The sequence below is a fragment of the Pongo abelii genome, chromosome 10 (assembly GCF_028885655.2).
Source record: "Pongo abelii isolate AG06213 chromosome 10, NHGRI_mPonAbe1-v2.0_pri, whole genome shotgun sequence".
In the NCBI taxonomy this organism is placed as follows: Eukaryota; Metazoa; Chordata; class Mammalia; order Primates; family Hominidae; genus Pongo; species Pongo abelii.
In genome coordinates this window covers 63284018-63304588 of record NC_071995.2, presented here as the reverse complement: position 1 = coordinate 63304588, position 20571 = coordinate 63284018, and the positions used below count along the sequence as shown (strand labels likewise).

General features: G+C 36.5%; 1 protein-coding gene across 6 annotated transcripts in view; it reads right to left on the bottom strand.

The window, feature by feature from the left end:
- MSRB3 (methionine sulfoxide reductase B3) overlaps positions 1 to 20571 on the bottom strand; it is a 183848-nt gene that overhangs the window by 149212 nt on the left and 14065 nt on the right. For 3 of the 6 annotated variants that reach the window (NM_001133983.1, XM_009247984.4, XM_063711649.1), the window contains 1 exon segment: positions 4452 to 4578. The exons of 2 other annotated variants lie outside the window; for them this stretch is intronic. In NM_001133983.1, the coding sequence (NP_001127455.1) occupies positions 4452 to 4527 (76 nt within the window). In that variant the 5' untranslated portion in view covers positions 4528 to 4578. 6 annotated transcript variants of the gene reach the window in all.

Below are 20571 nucleotides of genomic sequence, written 5' to 3'. Positions count from 1 at the left end.
AACTCAAACTGTTTGCAAGAAAAGGTAAATGCAATTCTGGATAATACGCATTGAATCTGTTGCCGCTTTTGTTTTTTGTTTAGCTACAATGTGATTTATACCTATGGCATCCCCTATATTGTATTAATGCAATAAAGTGAGAAAAAAATTGTTAGACAATAAATTCGAAAGTAAAGCAAACTATGAACTTCACTTTTAACCTTCCCATATAAAGGAGTTTCAAATAAATTTGCACTCTCTTACAGCTATGACTTCACCTACACATAAACATTCCAAATGTTTACTGATTCATTTAACAAATATTTATTAAGCGCCAGGCACTGTGTTAAGCTGTGGAGCCATAAGCCTCTGATTCATGGAGTTCTAGTTATACAGATGATAATCAATGACTTTCTAACACCATTTGCAAAATATCTCTAAGACTTCTAATTGCTACATTAGAAAACTATGATATATTTATAAGCTACAGCCATGTGACTCTTCAATTCATGGAAACTATTAAATATGCCACTAATGTCAAATAAGAATCACAACCACAAATTATATGTATGAGGGTAGAAAAAAAGTATAATTTATCACTCTAATTAGTACTATTCAGACAAATTTTATTTATTTCACCCTCACTTGGCTGAAAGCTATCATGATATCTAGTCTAAGCTACAATTACACTTAATTTTTATCTAGCATTAAAACTATGTATAAAATTGGGCTTCCTGATTTCTCCTCAGATAATGCTTCAGTCTTGATTAAGAGGCAAGGAATTCTAATGTTCAAACATGGAAACTGTGTCCTCCCACCACAACTCGGCAGACTTCTCTGTAAGTTCCCAGCATTAGTTAGTACTGAGTTTTAAGATCTGATTAACCTAAAGTCAAAAGTAAAAACAAGTGACAGTTAATAAAATCACAGAATTTAAGAACTAAATATATTATCTAATTTTAATTCCTCATAAAGATGAAGAGACTGTGATCAGGAGAAGTTTATTGATTTGTTCAAGGTCACGAAGGACAGAGCTTTGGTTAGAGTTTTCTAACTCCTAATCCAGTGTTCTTTTAATACATAAAAGAAACTGTTGTAAGAAATTAAGAAGAAATTCTGAGAGAGAAAAATTACCTTTAATTACAAACATGAGTGAACCATAACTCAGATGCACTTAATAAGCTCTAAATTAAAATTATACTTTATTAAAAAAATAAGAAGTAAAGAAAGTCAAAGTTGAAAAATAATAGATCACTTTTCTGGGATATAGCCTTCATGCAGGTCAATCCAGTTATAATCAACTTTAAGAGCTTGCTCCAATTATATTTTAGTTCTGGAATTATTTCATATTGAATAATACTCAAAATTAGTAGGGTACTGGTTAGGGAACAGACATCTTTTTGATTTACAGAGATTTCTGTTGTAATGGGTTTTGACCAGCAACAGTATATTAAAGCAAGACTTCAAACTTTCACCTTCACTTCCTATATTTCCAGTTTTGGCCTCTTCTCTTCCCTACCTGTACAAAGTAATAGGGACTAGAATTCCCATTTTGATTTCATCTTTATTTTTCAAAATTTAAGCAGTCTGTTTCATTATTGTTGAAGTTAATTTCTTCAACATTTCTATATATCTAAGAGCAAAATCCTGTTAGAGAAATGATGATGATAAAGATTTTGCTAAATCCAAGTTATAAAATATGTAGACACCCAAAGACTGACTTTCATAACACTTTAAAAACTAGTAGTGCTTGAATGGTCAAGAAATTATGGAATACTATTCTAGTCAACTAGAATTTTTAAAATTAAAATGGGTGTACAAGCCCTAGATAAGAAAGATTAGAGTTTCTTTGGGCTTTTACCAGTACTGGGTAGTAAGAATAAAAGAAATCTCTCGTATATTTATAGGACTTGAATTCTGGTTCAGCAGGGTGCATAAGTAAAATAAAGAGACCAGAACAACAGATCAAGATGGTTATTTCTCAAACAAAGTGTACTTGTGAGTCCCATGAAAGTAAAAAACAGTTAAATGAAACATAGGACATGTTTAAAAGTTTGAAAAGTCTGTTGTATTGGAAAAACATAAATCTATATTAATACAGATACATGAATTTCCATATTGAACATAGTGAAGACATATATGGTGTTTATTAAATACCAGCCACAGGTTTAAGCACTTTTCACATCCCAATCTATTTAATTCTCACAGCAACCCTTTCAGGTTGGTACTATTATTATCTCCATGTTACAAACAAGGAAGCTAAGGCACACAGCTAGTCAGTGGGAAAGTCAGATTTTAAACTCAGTCAGACCTCACAGAGAATTTGTGTGCTTAAGCACTGTACCATAATGGTTAACTTCTTAAAAACTATCAGCTTTGCTGAATTTATCTTTGAATCATTTTGTTATCAAAATTTAAAGATATTTATATTTCAATTAAACAATCTCATTATGAAACCCTTTAATCCATGACTGTCATATCTTGAAGAATACACTGTTAATTAATGTGGTTTCTATAAACATTTAGCCTCCCCTGTATTTGGCAAACCAATGTTACAAGAACTATGCTGGGTACTTTTACACATTGGAGCTTTTTCCAGAGGAAAACATCATTATGTATAATCTAAATAACCTCCATAGTCCACCTGTGATATATACGGTATAGCATTAAAAAGGTTCTGCAAAGCACAAGAACTAGTGGTTGAGGTTCTCCCTCAAAGTCATATACAATTCAACAGACAAATCTTGTCAGTTCTACAGCCTGAATCTCTCCCAATTACAATCTTTCTTTTCAACTCTACTGTAATGGCCACAGTCAAGGCTTCAGCACTTCACATTTCCTTCCAGCCTCACACTCCTCCAGTACCCTTTATGGTGGCAGTGCAGGGGGATGTGGGGCTAGGGGGCATACTGAGAAGAGTGGTTGGGGCCTCTGTACATTAAGCTTCATTAGCCCCTCATGTCACCACAAACAGACATAAAATCTTCTTTTTAAAAAAGTGTATTTGCTATTTAAATATAGCTTCAAGACAAATACCTCACTCCTTCTAATCAGGTTGCCATCCCAGCCTCTCTCACAGAAACATCTGAAAAACCAGCACTGACCTCCTACCATACTAAATCAATCATCTTTGTAAAATGCAAATGAAGTCATGTCATTCCTGTTCATCTCCCCAAGACTTAAATTCCTTAAAACATCATATAAAGTGCTTCATGATTTGGCTACCTTTCCTTCCTTACCTCTTCTATTTGCCCTTGCACATCCAAACCAGCCATATGAATAACTGTATTTCTCTGAACATGCCTTGCTCTTTCAGGCCTTCATGTTTTCCCATGCTACTCCTTTTGTTAAAAACGGCCTCCCCACCACCCTGCTTAGAAACCAGGCTAACTGTGCTCCCAGTCCGAGATTCAGCTCAAGCACCATATCCTCCATAATGCCCTCCTTAAACTTCAGAGATCTTCCCTTCCTTCCAACATTTCTTCTCCTAAAGAAAAGATCTAGGACCAACCTCCTCTGAATTACCATAACACACCAAGTATAAATACCTCTAGTCTAGTCAGGTCAACATATGATTTAATGGTCCTCACACAGTTCCATTTCCACCTTGTACTTGTTGAAAAAAATCAGCTTTACCTTATTTATCACTGTATCCTCACTGCTTAACACAATGCCTGGCACGCATAGTTAACATCTAATGAGTTGGAATTAAATTCTCTATACAATGTAGTGATAGATATGTACACTAATGGAAAAATGTAAATAATATTGATAATCATGCTCACAGAAGTAAAATATTTAGCCATTGTGGCTTTCATAATAAAATTAAAATATGAAGCTTATGATACAGGTGCATATAAAATTTTGGACTTTCATGCCTCACTTATTTAAATTCTTAAAATCACATCTTTAAAAAGTACAGTGGTTCTAATTTAAGAACCCACTGATGCATGCTATATTAGTTCTGTTTATCTGGTCATTGTTAAGTAGAACTTTTTTTCTTTTTAACTACAATAAATTGGTAACTTAATTATGCTAACGTTGTTCATTTTCATTTTTTCCTAAAGGAATGACCACATGTGGAATGAAAAGCATTTTCATTATCCTTTAACAAGATGAATGTCCTATTTTGTGTGATTTGGGGCAGTTTCTTACTCAGACTGCCAGCCTCTTACGAACGTTATGATTTGCAGATGTGTAGTGTGCATTAAAGAACAAGAAGATATCATGAAATATTAGTGACAATTATACACTGGGCAAGGAAACTGGACAATGTTCCAAGGGTTGTAAGGATTGTGGAAATGAATGTTACTCAAAGTAGAGTGGTGATTTATAACCAATTTCCGTCTTCAAATTAGGGCCCAAGTAAAAGAAAATGAAATTTAGCAAAGCATGATGGTGTATCATTTCCTGCAGCAGAAACACCCAGTTGGCCCTGTGCCTTCACTATGTACAGTACAACAAGCAGCAACCTGAGGGAAGCCCACAGGCTCGAAGGGCTACTGGCTGGCTCTTTGTCACCAAATGCAGCAGGTTGAATGCAGACATCACTGTGATATCTTCACCAACAAAACGAGAAGCAAAGAACAGGGGCAAGAGCTGAGTAGGAGAAAAAACAAAAACAAAAAAACAAATTAAAACATCACAAATATTAAACACATTCATTGCACAACTGATGGTTACAGTTTTATCTGGAACTGAACACATGCATATACTGCTAATAAATTTCAAATGCCTATTTTTCAGCCGGTGAGCTTACTTTCAATCTAGCTTTATTTGTACCTTAGAGGTAAAATACACACTACATGATAGCAGTGTAATCTGTGAACACAGTTTACAAGAGGTTGAGAAAAGAGAGGAAGTTTAAAAACAGTTGAAAGGAATTTGCATTTACTGAGTTCGTACCATGTGACAGGAACTGTCTGGAGCCTAATATACACGTTGTATCACTTAATTCTTACAATAAACCAAGGAGGTAGGTTTTACGCCCCAACACATAGGTGAAGAAACTGTGACTCAAAAGACCAAGGGCAGAAAGCAAATAACCAGTGGAAAAAGGACTAGAAAACCCTGTTATACTGACTGCAAAGCCATGTTCTTTCCTTACACCATGCTGCCTTCTTCCAGCAATTATTGGCAAATCTCCCTCCCTGGAGAAGACTATAAAATAATAAGATTAAGAGAAATATTTTGTTAAAATTTCATTTTATAAAATAGAGACCCAGAAAACCTAAGGACAATTAAGAGACTTCACTTTCAAAACAGCGTTACGTTTGAATAAAGCATGGCAAATATGAATTTTCATTTAATTATATGATTTATAATTTCTAGGTCAATCCTGTGAATAATATTCATGATTTAGTAATTTAAAGAGTGTAAAAATGTTTTTTAATGTCTTTGGGAATGAATTATGTGGAAGAATCTAAAAATTGTGTAGATATTAAACTTTAGAGAAAAGTTCAATTCTTAGGATTTTCTTAAAAGTTTTGTAAAATATTTTAATTGGTAAAGATTAACTTTAAATGCAAATGGAAAATACTAGATTAATAAACTTCATATATGTTGTTTCGAATTAGCATTTTAAGTGACTTTAACCATTAAATGTCCAAAAATTAATATAAAATTAATGTCTTGTTCGTTTCCTGACCACTTCCCCTGCTCCCCATTCCAAAAAAAAAGTCTGTTCCGGCTCTTCTGACCTCCTTGAAGAACAAACATATAATAAACGGTAATATATTTTACTAAATCACTCTGGAGTATATCTGACAGAAATCTGCTTGTATTAACATGCCTGAACTCTGACTTCCCCAAACTAAACTCACTACAAGACTAAAACATTTTTGTGTTACTAACTTCAGGCAAAGAGGAGGGAAAAGGAAGGTAAGTATCACAATGCACAGCCCGAAAGAACCATTAAACATAAATAAACATGTCATTTTCACGAGTGACTGCAGAGCAGGGAAAAGAGAGCATTCCTTTGGAGCAGACTACTGACTAATAAAAGATGAAAGGTCTATACCTCACAACACTATAAATAAAAATGTATTTTTTCCTTGTGACCCTTCTCTGTGAGGAATAAAGTACACGTAGTAAATGTAATTACTTAGCAAAGCTGCAGTCTCACTGTGCTTCCACAGCTGACCATAAAACGTCTTCCTATTCTGTTTCATCAACTCCTGTACCAGGCAGCCTGGGCGCCTACCAACCACGGTGGCCATCTGGCTTATGTCAAAGCCAGCACACAGGAAGAGAGGCAGTGATGTCACTCTGCAGGTCAGGGAAAGAACAAAGATGCATTCTACAATTAAAAGCTGAGGGCCACAAATACCGGGAGCCCTCCAGCATGACATGACTGTGTGATTTAATATTCTGACTGTTGCCTGTATTTCTACCCAAATAGCCAGGGCTCCATCTAGTGGCAAATTAGTTTTGCCCAGCTTTTTGAAAATAGAAGACCCAGAAAGAACATACAACATTAGCACCAACAAAGTGGGGCAACTAAAATGACTATTTTTAGAGCAGTCTAGTCTTTCTATACTGAAGAATGCAAAAAGCACAATTTGTCAAACTGTTCTCCATTTTCTAATCCTAAAAGAATGCGTTTTATAGGTTAGGATTTGATATTATCCGAATTATTTTAATGCCTGCATGGATAGTAGAAAACGATTGAAGTTTGCAAAATGCATGCAAAGTGGCATTACTCATAAACCACTCTGAAAATATGTAGCTGAGACATAAAGTGAAAAGCAGTTTTAAAGAATGGATGTATGCATCTGGATGCCTTGGTTACATCAAACTAATACTCTTATACTTCCACAGAACAAAAGAATCATAGTTAATATGGCTCTAACATGTATTTTTATACTGAAATGGCTTAACAAAATTATTTTTAGCTCATGTTTTCCACCTAATTAATGTTTGCAGTAAATAAAATAAAACACTTTAACAAACACTTTAACAAACATATGTTTGCATGAAAGATGGGATATCACAATGGATGTGTGTGATCCATGAACACAGACCATCTGAGTTTGAATGCTGGTCATGCCCATAACCAATTCTGTGACCTTGGACAACTTGCTTACCCTCTCGGGGCCTCAGTTTCCTCACTTATAAGATAATGATTAAATAAGTTAATTGGTTAAAAGTGCTTGGTACAACTCCTGGGACATAGTATATGCTCAGGAAATGTTAGCTATTATTATTTAAATATGCCAAATATTTGCTACAGTTTTAACTACATGAATTAGAAAATTGTAACAGTACATTTATATCCACCCCTTCTTAGAGTTAACAAGCTATTCTCCAAAGAATCCTGTTTAGGCCAGAAAACCACTACTTGATAGATTTCCACAGTAAATTATTCTAATGAAAACAATAGAACAGAGAAATCCTAAAGATAACAGTTGACTGTGCACACAGCATGTGCCATGCACTACTCTAAGCATTTCACATTTATTAGCCCTTTTAATCCCCACAACCTCATGAGGTATATACTATCATTTTCCCCTTTTTAGACACAAAGACTGAGGCATAGGGAGGTTAAGTAAATGGCCTAAGGTCTTACACTTAGTAAGGGGCAGGGACCTTAAGCAATTGGGTAATCTGATTGATACATGTGAACTCAGGCCATTCACCTCCAATGCCAGTGCTCTCGACCACTACACAGCTGGCAATGAAGAGCCTTATGATGCACCAACCAACTCTAAATACTCTGATTCCATGTTTCCCCACTAGGTAGTATGATGAACATGTAATAAGGAAACTTAATTCAAGAAGATTACTTGATGGCCAGACGAGGTGGCTCACACTGTAATCCCAGCATTCTGGGAGGCTGAGGCGGGCAGATTACTTGAGGTCAGGAGTTCCAGACCAACCTGACCAACACAGCAAAACTAAAAGTACAAAAATTAACCAGGCATGGTGGTGGGCACCTGCAATCCCAGCTACTCAGGAGGCTGAGGCAGGAGAATCGCTTGAATCTGGGAGGCAGAGATTACAGTGACCTGAGATTGCACACTGCACTCCAGCCTGGGCAACAGAGAAAGACCCTGTCTCAAAAAACAAAAAAAGAAAAAAAAAAAAAAAAGAAGAAGAAGAAGATTACTTGAAGATTCTCTCCCTTGACATTCTCAGATTTCTAGACTTGATCTTTCTAGTTCCACCACATGCAACTTCAACGCTTTCACCTTCAAATTTTTCTCTAAATTCCTTGGATATACCTTCACAATCTGTAAAGCTAACTCTATCTTAATCTACTAAAACTTCAATAAGTTGACAATGTACTTTTGAGGACCAAACAAACTAACAGCTACTTCCACTCTCAGATCACCTAAATTGAAGTTTCAATTCGGCAGCTTTCACCCGTTTGTATTCCTTGAACTGTCTGAGTGAAGGCCATTGCCAGAAACAATCCTAGTCCAGAAAGAAGCAAAAGCTTAGCATTAAACACCCTGTAGAAATCAGCATTGAGCAAGGATCACCAGAAAATCTATAATTCTCCAAGTTTATTCTCAACTTCCTCACTTTTACATTGCCTTTTATTCAATTAACTACATGAATGAATGACATTTACAGATAATCCATCCACCTCGGCCTCCCAAAGTGCTGGGATTACAGGCGTGAGCCACCATACCCAACCTAATCAACATGTTATTTTTTAAAAGCCAGACAAGATGTCTCATGAATCTTCCTAATCTCCCAAAATATCTGGTAGATAATTTTGAAAATAGTGGGCATTTAAAAATACTGACTGCACAATACCTAATGAGCAGTATCACATTATGTGTTAAGAACAGAATTAGATTCCATAATTGTCTATAATTTCCTGCTTAAAACATTTTGATGATTCCCCCTTGTATATCACAGGGTTCTCCAAACCATGTTCTGAGAAACATAAGATAGCCGCTCCTTCCACAAGTTTAGTAGTCAAATAGTCATGGAAATGCTAACCAATATAAAGGGTCTGAGAAGTCTTCAATAGATATGGCTGCTTAACTTTGTTCAGTTGGTGTCTCTGAAATGTTTCTGATCATACAAAACCCCTTTCTGTCCTATCACCCAACCTCCAGAATACATTCTGATAAATCTTTCTGATAAAGCCCAAATTCCTAAACAAAGCATCTAAAGTATCTAAAGTTCTACATTCAGCTGCTGCCGAACTCTTCAGCCTTTTCCCTTGCCATACCTCTACAACCCACCGCACCCCACACTCCTGCCATACTAACGTGGTGGTAATTTTCCTAATAGGTCAGCTGTTTCCTGTTTCCACCTCCATGTCTTCATTTCAGATCCTTACTATCTGCCACCACTTCCAACCTCCACCATTCCTAACGCCTCCAATTCTAGTCCCCAGTATAGCACCAAATATGCTATCACATCCCCTATAACAACTTTTAGAGCACTGATTTGCTTAGATCTCTCCCTCTTCTAGATTATAAACCCCTTAACGACAGTGACAGTGTCTTTCATCCCTGCATCCCAGTACCTGGCACATAATAGTCATTCATTTATTGAGTGAACGACTATGAAAATGACTGATTATATGTTCAGGATATGACTATATTGTTCAGGATCATCATTTCCAATGCTTCTATCTCTGCCATCTCAACTGCTAATAATGCTTAAAGGTAATAATTTGAATTAAAATATATTATAAAATTATTAGTTCCTATGAAGAGGTGGAAGTTGCAAATGTAACCTGACTTGAAATCCAAAAATAATTCAAATGCCCTATTTTGGTCAAAAATCTCTACTTCTTCATCTCCCCTGTGAATTCTAACATCCAAAAATTTGATTAAAGTTAATCGGCTAGGGTTTTGTTTTATCTTTTTTCCCTTTTACTTTTTTCCCTGTAGTTGAACACTAATCTTCCAAAAAGAGATGGTATAAAAAGGAATCTAGAGAATTCACAAAGCTGATAATTAGCTCCAGAATAAATGAGCTGATTGTACTAGTAGTTTTAAAGTGTCAAACCTAAAGGTCAAATCCCTTCCCAATAAATGCCAAAGGAATGTCTACATCAGTGGTTTTTCACAAGCTAGTAAAATGCTCCCCTCCACCACACCCAAAACTGTAGGAGCCAACAGTTTTGAGTTTTGTCAAATAATGACCAAAAAAAAAAAAAGGCTCAAAACCCTAATCTCACTATAATATCAGAAAAGAAAGATTATGTTGACACCAAGAACTAAGAAAGCAATCTCAAGATAAAAAACATTCTTTTAAGTAGAATATATGTAGTTTTGTGGGGGAGAAGTTTCATTGTTGCTATTTTTTCATCTTATTATGAACAGAAGAAACTTCATCACGGGAACCACTAATATAAGTGTCTACTATAAAGTTCTATAAAAACATCTTTGTTCTTATCAACCCAGTGCCTAGCAGTTTATGCTCAACTGGTGTTTGTTGAGTGAATTGATCAACCATTTAGCTACTGCTTGAAATCCATAGCTCGTTGGCTAGAATTTGGCATTCCTTTTGTTAAACAGAGATCCTTTTGTGATTGTATTTGTTTTAAGAAACAACAGAATCCTGGCTATTCAGAATGCTTACTCAATATTTCAAGTGATTTTAAGAGATAATTTTTTTTAACTTACTCAATTCATCTATATAAATTCCTACTACATGGAAAACAATGTATCAGGTGCTGATGAACACGAAAAGATTTAAGACATAGTCTGTGCTGTTAAAAAACATATTAGCTTAAGTGGGAACATTAAGTGGGACATAAGCTAAATGAGTTAACGGGGTAGAAATCAAGTATTACAGAATTTCAGAGGAAAGAGAATTGCTTCCAGCTTTAGGAGAGGGAGTGGCAGGGACATATGGGAGTTTGGAACCAAAGAGAAGCTGTATGAAGGAAGATTTTTTATTTGTATTCTTTCATCTCTATATCTTTAGGGTTACCCATTCTCAAACTTTTGGATCTCAGGATTCCTTACACTCCCCAAAATTATCAAGGACTCCAAATACCTTTTGTTTACATGATTATAAATATCAATATTTACTTATTAAAAATTACAACTGAGAAACTTGTTAAATATTTGTTTACTCCATTAAAAGTAAATAAAAAATAATTTACAAAATGCCTATTCTTAAAATAGTAAAACTTTATTTTAACCTGAAAGCTTAAATAAATACATTTATAAAAATGACATTTACAGTGAAAATTAACTATATTACCCAAAATAAAAATATATGTATAATGGAAAGAGTTTTATATTTTTGCAAATCTCTTTTTATTATCTAGCTTAAAGAAAACAACTGAATCCTCATCTCTGCTTCTGCAATCAATGTGTTGTGATATGTTGTTTTGGTTGAAGTACATACGTGAAGAAAATCTAGACTCACACAAATAAGTAGCTGGAAAGGGGAGTAGTATTTTAATAACCTTTTCAGATAATTGTATGTTTTATTCTTTGTTATCACACCGAAGATCAACAAATGGTAGTCTGAAACCATATCAATGAAATTCTCATACTGTTACACTAAAACCCATTGGTCTATCTTGCATTTTGAATGGACCTTCTAACCTTGCATGATTTTGTAACATCCTGCACTGTTCCTTTGGAAAACATTGGTTCACCGAGTTATACAGATCTTTCGTATGTTGAAACATTTCATAACACGGTATCAAAAAACCATACTCATTAATATCATCACTGATTTCATCAGAAAAGTTTTTAAATATTGAGAAGCTGTCAAGCTCACAGTAGGAGATGCAAGTTTTCCAAAATTTCCATGTAGATTTTACCTGTTCTTACAATTTCAACCATCACTTCTTGATGGATGAATACAAAGGTCTAGCGCCAACTTTGAACCAAGCTCTAATGCTTTATCTTCTAACATCTACTAGATAATATCAACTTGCATTTGCACAGTATGTTATTATTTACAAGGCATTTTTGTATATGTTACGACAGTCTTATAACCTTATAATAAAGCCTTTAGTCTCCCTGTATATTGTTATTTAATATTTGCATGTATACATCTATAATGAGATTAACAATAATCATTTTTGAGCACCTGTACTGTGTGTATGTGTATGTGTGTGTGTCTGTGTGTGTGTAGATGTGTAACCTCATTTAATCCTCATATCAACCTTGAGCTAGTTACTCCTATATGTAGTAGTCATTATTACTCTGTACACAGTACTTGTGGCTCTCCATCTTCCAGGCACATGGTAGGAATGCACTTCCTGGCCCCCTTATGGTTGGGTGGGAACATGTGGCTGGCTAGCTCTGGGCAATAAATTGTGAGCAGAAATGATTATGTGTATGCTTCCAAGCCAGAGTACTTAACTGTTGGTGTGAGACCCTCCAGAGCTTTCTTTCCCTCTGCAGCAGGGACCAGCAATGTTCTATAATTAGCTGGTGGCTGCTCCATTAATCACGATCCTGGGATAAGGAGATATGGGGCAGAGCTCCCATCTGAACTACAGTGAACACACAGTACAAAGAAGAACTAAACCTTCAGCATTTTAAGCCATTGGGATTTGGGGGCTATTTGTTCCAACAGAAACTGAAGCTTATAGAATTACCTGCTTGAGGTTAAATGGCCAGTAAATTATGGAGCCAGAATTTGAACTAAACTTTATTTTAATCTCTTCTACTACATTCCAAACTCCTCAAGGGCAGGGGCCCTTGTGCCCCCAGATTGATGTCCTTGTTTTAGAAAACAACAGAGTCTGGAAGGATGAGAAGTCTAATGCCAAGGACAGTGAGACCACTTCCAAAAGTCTATAGTTTCTCTCTCATTAGTCATCCCTTCTATCCTAAATATCCCAAAGAGATTCTTAATTTAGTCAGAAGATACGGCTGCCCTCTCATATTCCAACATTAAAGGCCAGGAGACAGCTACTTGACTTTGATCACTCAGAGCTCACAAACTTGTCTCAACACCAAAAACTAAAGATTTTCCTCAGCTGCAAAAGTGACTGCGTAGCTTCTGGTCACAATAAAATGACGATGTGAAGATCTTATTTCCTGAAGCAATTGAAAGTTTCTTGGACACTAAGCACATTCACTGTAGAAAGCTAGTGATCTAGCAAGTCAATGCCTAAATCCAGACCTTACAGATACAACGCTTGATTTTAAATCACTCAACAAATACAAGGAAAATCAATCCATTCGCCATGATGATAGAAAAATGTCTGTTTCTTTCAACAGCTGAGATCATGACCTCGGAACTAATGAGAAGGAACCACATTAATAGCTCACATTGTGACCTGGAAGTAATCAATGTGCACATAGTCATAACAATATAAGCTTTTAGAGACAACCTATGGACAAATATTTGGCTGTGATTTCAGAACAGACTGTAAGCATTAGCCACTTCACATTGTGAAACAAAAATTATATAGCAACAAAACGTAAAGAAGGTTGGAAAGAAAGGTTGAGGAAAGACTCAGGGTATCAGTGTCCTCCTCTTATAAAGTAGAGGGTTAGAAGACACCAACTAGACTGGAAAATGCTAACTGGCCCCTAGAATCCATACTCCCTTCTTATTAGTAATAGAACCCCCTGAAATTTTAACTGAACATACAGCCTCTTTCTCACCGTCCCTTGCAGCTAGATGTGAACACGATACTAAGTTGTGGAAAATGGAATGTAACTCAATGTCATGTATGATCTTTCAGGTCATCTCCTTTAAAGACAAAGTCACTTGCTTTGGATTTCCTCTTCCCTCCTGAGAAATGGCAACAACTGCATCAGCATACTTGAACCCTGAGAAGGAAGGGACTTGATGAGGAAGACAAACCTAACAGGTCATGAGGCAAAGCTATTCACCAGCCCAACCTTGGACTAGTATATGAAATGGAAACTTCTACTTTCTGTAAGTTGCTCCACTTGTAATCTCTTTGTCAGAGCAGCTTAGCCTGTTGTCTATTAAAATCTAACAAGGGTAAACAGAAAGGTGAAGAGATAGCAGATAAATACTTATATTCTGTTACTGGTTATTATCTGAAACTGATGCATCAATAAATAGCACTATAACTATATTAACCGAAATTATGAAAGTAACTACTAGCATAATGATTTTAAAACATGACTTCAGAGGAGTGAGACAGAAATAGAAAGAGGTGGAGTTGTAGGCAGTTTTTTTCACCTTAGTTCCCCTGTACCAAGAGCCATGTGCAGGTTTTTTATAAAAATAAAGCTTATACATAAAAAAAGATCCAGTGCCTCAATGGACCATTTTATCTAAAGAAAAAACCTGCTAATGCAAGCTGACTAAATTCTATGCCTGCGACTATAAACTACAGTATCTGTATCACTAAAAGACTATTTTTAGTGAGCTAAATATAAGCCTTAAAAATACATATCCTTAAATCATATTTCATATATTTTAAGTCAGAACTTTGCCACCTATTCATGGAATAAAAAGTTTTAGCACTGGAAATTACAAGTAAATATCTTCTCTTGTATCTGAATTTTTGTATCCCTCCCCATAGAAAACAGAAAATTATTAAATAAAATTATAATGATGGCTTGCATCTGATACAGCAGATAAAAGAGAAGTTTTATGAAAATGGACTCCTTATATTCCACTAAAAGGTATATTTAATGACCTCTATCAACTACCCTTTGACATCATGTTGGGCTTAGGAAAGAGGAAAAGTCCTGAATGAGATCATAAAGTACAAGAAATAAAATATTTTGCAAAATTTCTACTTTGTCCTATACTGTTTTTCTTCATGAATTTTAGGTGATTAAAAGATGTTTTTCAAAGAATATGAGCATTCCATATCTACTTCAAACTGCTTATTATATCCCAAACTCAATTCATTTATTACTTTCTTTCTTCACTAATTATTCTGTCTGCATTTCTTTGTTAGAAAGTAGTCCCATCAGCAGGGTGTGGGGGCTCATGCCTGTAATCCCAGCACTCTGGGAGGCCAAGGCAGGAGGATAGCTTGAGCTCAGGAGTTTGAGACCACTCTGGGCAACATTGTGAAACCCTGCTTCTACCAAAAATACAAAAATTAGCCAGTCGTGGTGGCATGCACCTGTGGTCCCAGCTACTCGGAACGCTGAGGCGGGAGGATTGCTTGAACCCAGGAGATCAAGGCTGCAGTGAGCCAAGATTGGGCCACTGCACTTCAGCCTGGGTGACAAAGTGAGGCCCTGACTCAAAAGAAAAAAAAAAGTAGACCCATCTATCCAGGCACTAAAATCTCAAACCTTGGAGTCACCATCAATTCCTTTCTACTGTAACCATTCATATCCAAACAATACTAAGTGCTGTCAATTTTACTTCCAAGATACTGCTCAAATACATCCCTTTCATCTCCCATCTACAATAAGTAATGACCTCTTATTGGTCTTTCTGCCTCCAGTTTAATTCCCCTCACATTCACCCTCCACACTACTGCAAAAGTGCTGTGTACTAGCTCTGACCATGCCATAAGCCTGCATAACATGCTTCTATGGCTCATTAGAACCTACAGGGGGGGAAAGAAATCTAACCAATGTATCCTGGTATTCAAGACCTATCAGGTTCGTTTCTTTTCCTATGTATAGAATCTCAATCCTCAACACTCTATGGTACACTATATGCTTCATGAACTTACTTGTCCCTTACTTTATTTCTACCACTTAACATGATGCCTAACCTTAGCAGGCATTCAGTAAATATTTGTCAAATAAATATAATGTTCTGATGATAGCCAACAACTTATAGTTTCCCATACGGTCCTGTCTACCCTCACCATATGACCCATATCCTCCATCTCATATGCAGAATGGACTCTATTTTAATTTTAATTTTTATTTTAAGTTCCGGGGTACATGTGCAGGATGTGCATGTTTATTACACAGGTAAACATGTGCCATGGTGGTTTGCTGCACCTATCAATCCATCACCTAGGTATTAAGTACAGCATGCATTAGCTATTTTTCCTAATGCTCTCCCTCCCCTCACCCCACCCTCCAACAGGCCCCATTGTGTGTTGCCTCCCTCCCTGTGTCCATGTGTTCTCATTGTTCAGCTCCCACTTACAAGTGAGAACATGTGGTGTTTGGTTTTCTGTTCCTGCATTAGTTTGCTGAGGATAATGGCTTCCAACTCCATCCATGTCCCTGCAAAGGACATGATCTTGTTCCTTTTTATGGCTGCATAGTATTCCATTATTTTTTAACTTTCAAAGACAATTTAGGTATTATCTCTTCTGGGCAGAATATTATTTACAAATCATTTATATTTATGATACATTTAGATATCATTTCTTTCGCAGTTGTCCCCCACTTCCTTCTCCCTATCACTTCCATGAGAAAATTAATCAGTTCTTCCTTCGCACTACTTCCTACTTCAGGATCTCTATTATTGCAGTTTGAAGTTTAGGTTCATAAATCTGTTTCTCTTTTAAACTCCTTGAGAGTAGTCAGTGGTCTTTCACTTCTGTAAAATAAAGGCTCAATAAATGTTTTAATATCACTGAACAAATGGCACTTCCTGTTTTCCTTCATCTTTGTGCATAGTGTCCTAGTTCTCAGGGACTACAGTATCCTGTATTGCTGTCTAGGAAGTGCAGTATACAGGAAAGAGTCCAAACTGGGTTCAAATCCTGACTCTATTACCTAACCAGCTGATATATTTTAAGCAATTTAGTTACTCTCTAAGATCCTCAGCTTCCTGTGGATCTCTATAGATCCTGTTTCCTCACTCGTATAATGTAGAGCATAACATGTACTTCATTAAGTTTTGGAAGAGTTAAATGAGAGAACGTTTTTGAAAGCATCTAGCAACATGCTCAGTGAGTTTTACTTCCCTTATGGAGATTGAAAAGTAAGAGGAAGTTTAAAAGAGAGAAAGAGAATGTATGTGTGGCTGTGGTGCATGCATGCATGTGTGTGAGTGTTGGAGGGTTTAATTAATTTATTTTTGCACAGGGAAAGAATGAGGTGATTGCCTAACAGACAACTGAACTAAGATTACTTTTTCCATTTCAACAATTATGTTTTAGCGACTGTCAGAGAAATCATCATATTTGACAAAAAAGAAATTTCAAATTTTGTGACCAACTATTTCAGTGAATCATATAGAGTGATCTAACTTTGTGTATGCATGAAGCAAATACACTAATAAAACAAGTATTTGACAAAACAAACTGCTGGTCAACTCCAATGTGAATAGCACAATAGAAATTATAAAACATTCATTGCAATTCAACTAAAACTGCCAATATTGCTTACACTCATTCAAAAATAAATCTGTTCTAGGGCTTATAACCAATTGTGCATTGTGACCCTGAGAATTATCTACAACATTACAGGTCTTGAATTCCTAGCAATAACCTTGTGACTGACATAATTTATCACCTGAGTTTGTGGTAAATTCCTTTTTTCCTAGGTTCTTCTTCTTATAGAATGCTAGCAACATTTTATATTCCATAATTAAAATATTATTTGCTTTTAGGTTATTCTATATAGGAATTTTACAGCCTCCCAATTATGCTTCTTTGTAATCCTCCTATCAATTAAATGTTGTTTTGCAAGGGAGAGTTAACATGTTATATAATAGTCTTTAATTTCCTCAGATAACAGAAGGGCTCAGGAAATAAACAGGCATACACCTTTCCCTACCAAAAAAAAAGGGAGACATCAACTCAAAAATATACTTTAGCCAAATGATGTATGAATCAAATATCCTTAAGGATAGTTAAATTAACATATAAAAGTTGTGGTGGTAGTCACTGAATGCAGTAAATGTTGTATGATTTAATAAAAAAGATAAAAATAATCCTTAAAAGGGAGAATGTATAATACAAAATCATACAGAATGTCAACTATTCGACAATAGTCATGTGGATCTATAGGACCCACTCTAGCTAACAAAGGCAAGGGAGAGAAAAAGACAAGAATCCTAAGTTTCTCCTGTAGAAAAGAGTCAAATGCTACTGCGTTTTTTACTTTTTCAATTTAATACTTAGGTAAGGCTCAATAATGTTTTTAGACACTTTTTCAAGGTCATAGAACCTAAAATAATCCCTATGAAAGAAAAAAGTGAATAAAACATGGAAGGTCAGGCACAGTGGCTCACGCCTGTAATCTCAGCACTTTGGCAGTTGAGGCAAGAGGATCACTTAAGGCTAGGAGTGCAAGACCAGCCTGGGCAACATAGTGCCATCTCTTCTGCACATAATTTTTTTTTAAAAGTAACCAGATGTGGTAGGCATGCCTATAGTCCCAGGTATTTAATACTTGGGAGACTGTGGTGGGAGGATCACTCGAGCCCAGGAGTTCGAGGCCACAGGGAGCCATGATCACACCACTGCATCCCTGCCTGGGCAACAGAGACCTTGTCTCAAAACAAAACAAAACAAAACAGAAAAACCTACAGAAATCACACAGCAAAAGATTGAAAACCAAGGGGGAAAAAAATCACAAAAAGAACATAAAACTATATATAGCACAAAGAGTGTCATCAAATATGTCCATAACATAAAATACAAATGACTTAAATGTGCCCATTAAAAATAATGTCTCATATAAAGTTACAATACAAAAAAATGGCCTAGAAGGATTTTTTTAAAGCAAAGAGAAAAACAAATTGCTCGCACATGCATGTGCGCACATGCACAAGGACAAAGGTGGCAATAAAATAAATACCTTTCAAAAGAAAGCTCACCCATTTTCTTCCTCAATCAGATTCCCACCAGTTCCCATCAAAATGATAAGTATAAAAATAGGGGAAAACCTACATCAGCACTGGAAACTAAAAGAATAAACCCATTTTGAAAAACTGCTGCTATCATGCAGAGAGGTTGTATTGAAGAAAAGGCCAACTCCTAACTCATCTCATGCACAAATACTGTTACTGCAAGTTGTGAGATTCAGCGATCCCCAGTGGGATTCTAAATAGGAGGAAAGGCCAGAGAGCAGGTAGGCCATAAGGTATGGAGCTTAAAACTCACAGGGTCTATCTGGATCCAACAGGAGACACTAATAAGCACTTCTGACATTGGAAGCCATATGAAACAAGGGTTCTGTGGCAATGCTCATGCCTAGATTTCAAAGGATTTGGGAAGCACTGCCATGCTGCCTCTTGAAAAAGACAGCCAACCTGAGAAATACTGGGGGCACTGCCTGGAATTCCTGGATAGCACTCCAATCAGAAAAAAGAAACTTCAACCCCAGAACAATATCTCCTCATTAGAGCTGCCTTCAAATGATGCTGCTTCCCTCCCCTCTACCTGGAGGCCGCAGGAGAGCTCTGAAAGTAAACCTACAGGAAACTGAAACTTTTCTGTTCTCCTCTTTTGTCACACTGAAAGATTAAGACCAACACACACCAACCCAGCTAGAAGGCCTCTCATTCCCCAAAATGGGCATGCCCATGTTGCATTTATTCCTCACTCTATTTAACAAACAGATGCTGGGGAGAAAGTGAGAAACAAGATGCCACGGTCCCTGTCACCATGAAGCTGACGTCTTAGTGAAGCAAAAGACATTATGAACAAGTGCAGTAAGGATTACATAGAAGCAGAGTGGGGAAGATCCTATACAACAGAGGGATGTACTCTAGCTTGTGGGGCATGAGAAAGCCTTCCTGGAGGAAGTAACATTTAAACTAAGAATAAAGGCTAAGACTGTTGCCCAGATTAAGAATAAGGAAAGAAGTATTCCAGACAGGGGAAAAGATGAGCAGTAGCCCTGATGTAAGAGCGTAGCTCATTGAAGATTGGGAAAGAAGAGCAGTGTGGTGGAGGTGTCAGTGAGGAGCAGGGGAGGAGATGATGAGGCTGACAGGTGCAAACCTTGGAAGCCAGTTTAAGAATTTGGAACTTCATCCCAAAAAGAAAGGAAAGTAAGTGAAGGAGAATAACATAATCAAATCTGCAAACTAAAAAGACAAACATGACTAAAAGGTGGAAAATGGATGGAAGCGGTGTAAGAACAAAGGTGGTGAGACACTTTAGGAAGCCATTGCAGAAATCTAGGCAAAGAAATGACACAGGACATGAGATCAATAAAAAAATTTAAGAGGACTTCAATTCTGGCTCAAGTAACTGGGCAAATAGCAGTACCATTTATTAAGCTAGGTAACAAGGTGGGGAGGCTTAAGTTCAGGCAAAAAAAAGCTCAGCTTGTGATGTGTTTATGGTATCTAAGACACAGCCATTTAAATGGAGATAATATAGAGGCAAATGAATACATGGAATTCTGCTTTTACTTTTTATTTTTCTCATTTAGTACACACTCTTAGACAGTCTTATTTATTCCATGGCTTTAGTTCTGTCTGTATATTGAAGTTTCTTTTTTCTGATTGGAATGCCAGCCAGGATTTCCAGGCAATACCCCCAGTATTTCTCAGGTTGGCTGTCTTTTTCAAGAGGCAGCATGGCAGTGCTTCCCAAATCCTTTAAAATCTAGAAGAGCACCACACTACTCTTCTTTCCCAATCTTCAATGAGCTACATTCTTACCTCAGGGCTGCTGCTCATCTTTTCCTCTTTCTGCTCAGGAATGAGAACTGGGCTGAGCGTTAGATGTGGACAGTTGATTATATACAGACAGAACTAAAGCCATGGAATAGATAAGATTGTCTAAGAAAGTGTACTAAATGAGAAAAATAAATGTCAGAGCCCTGAGGA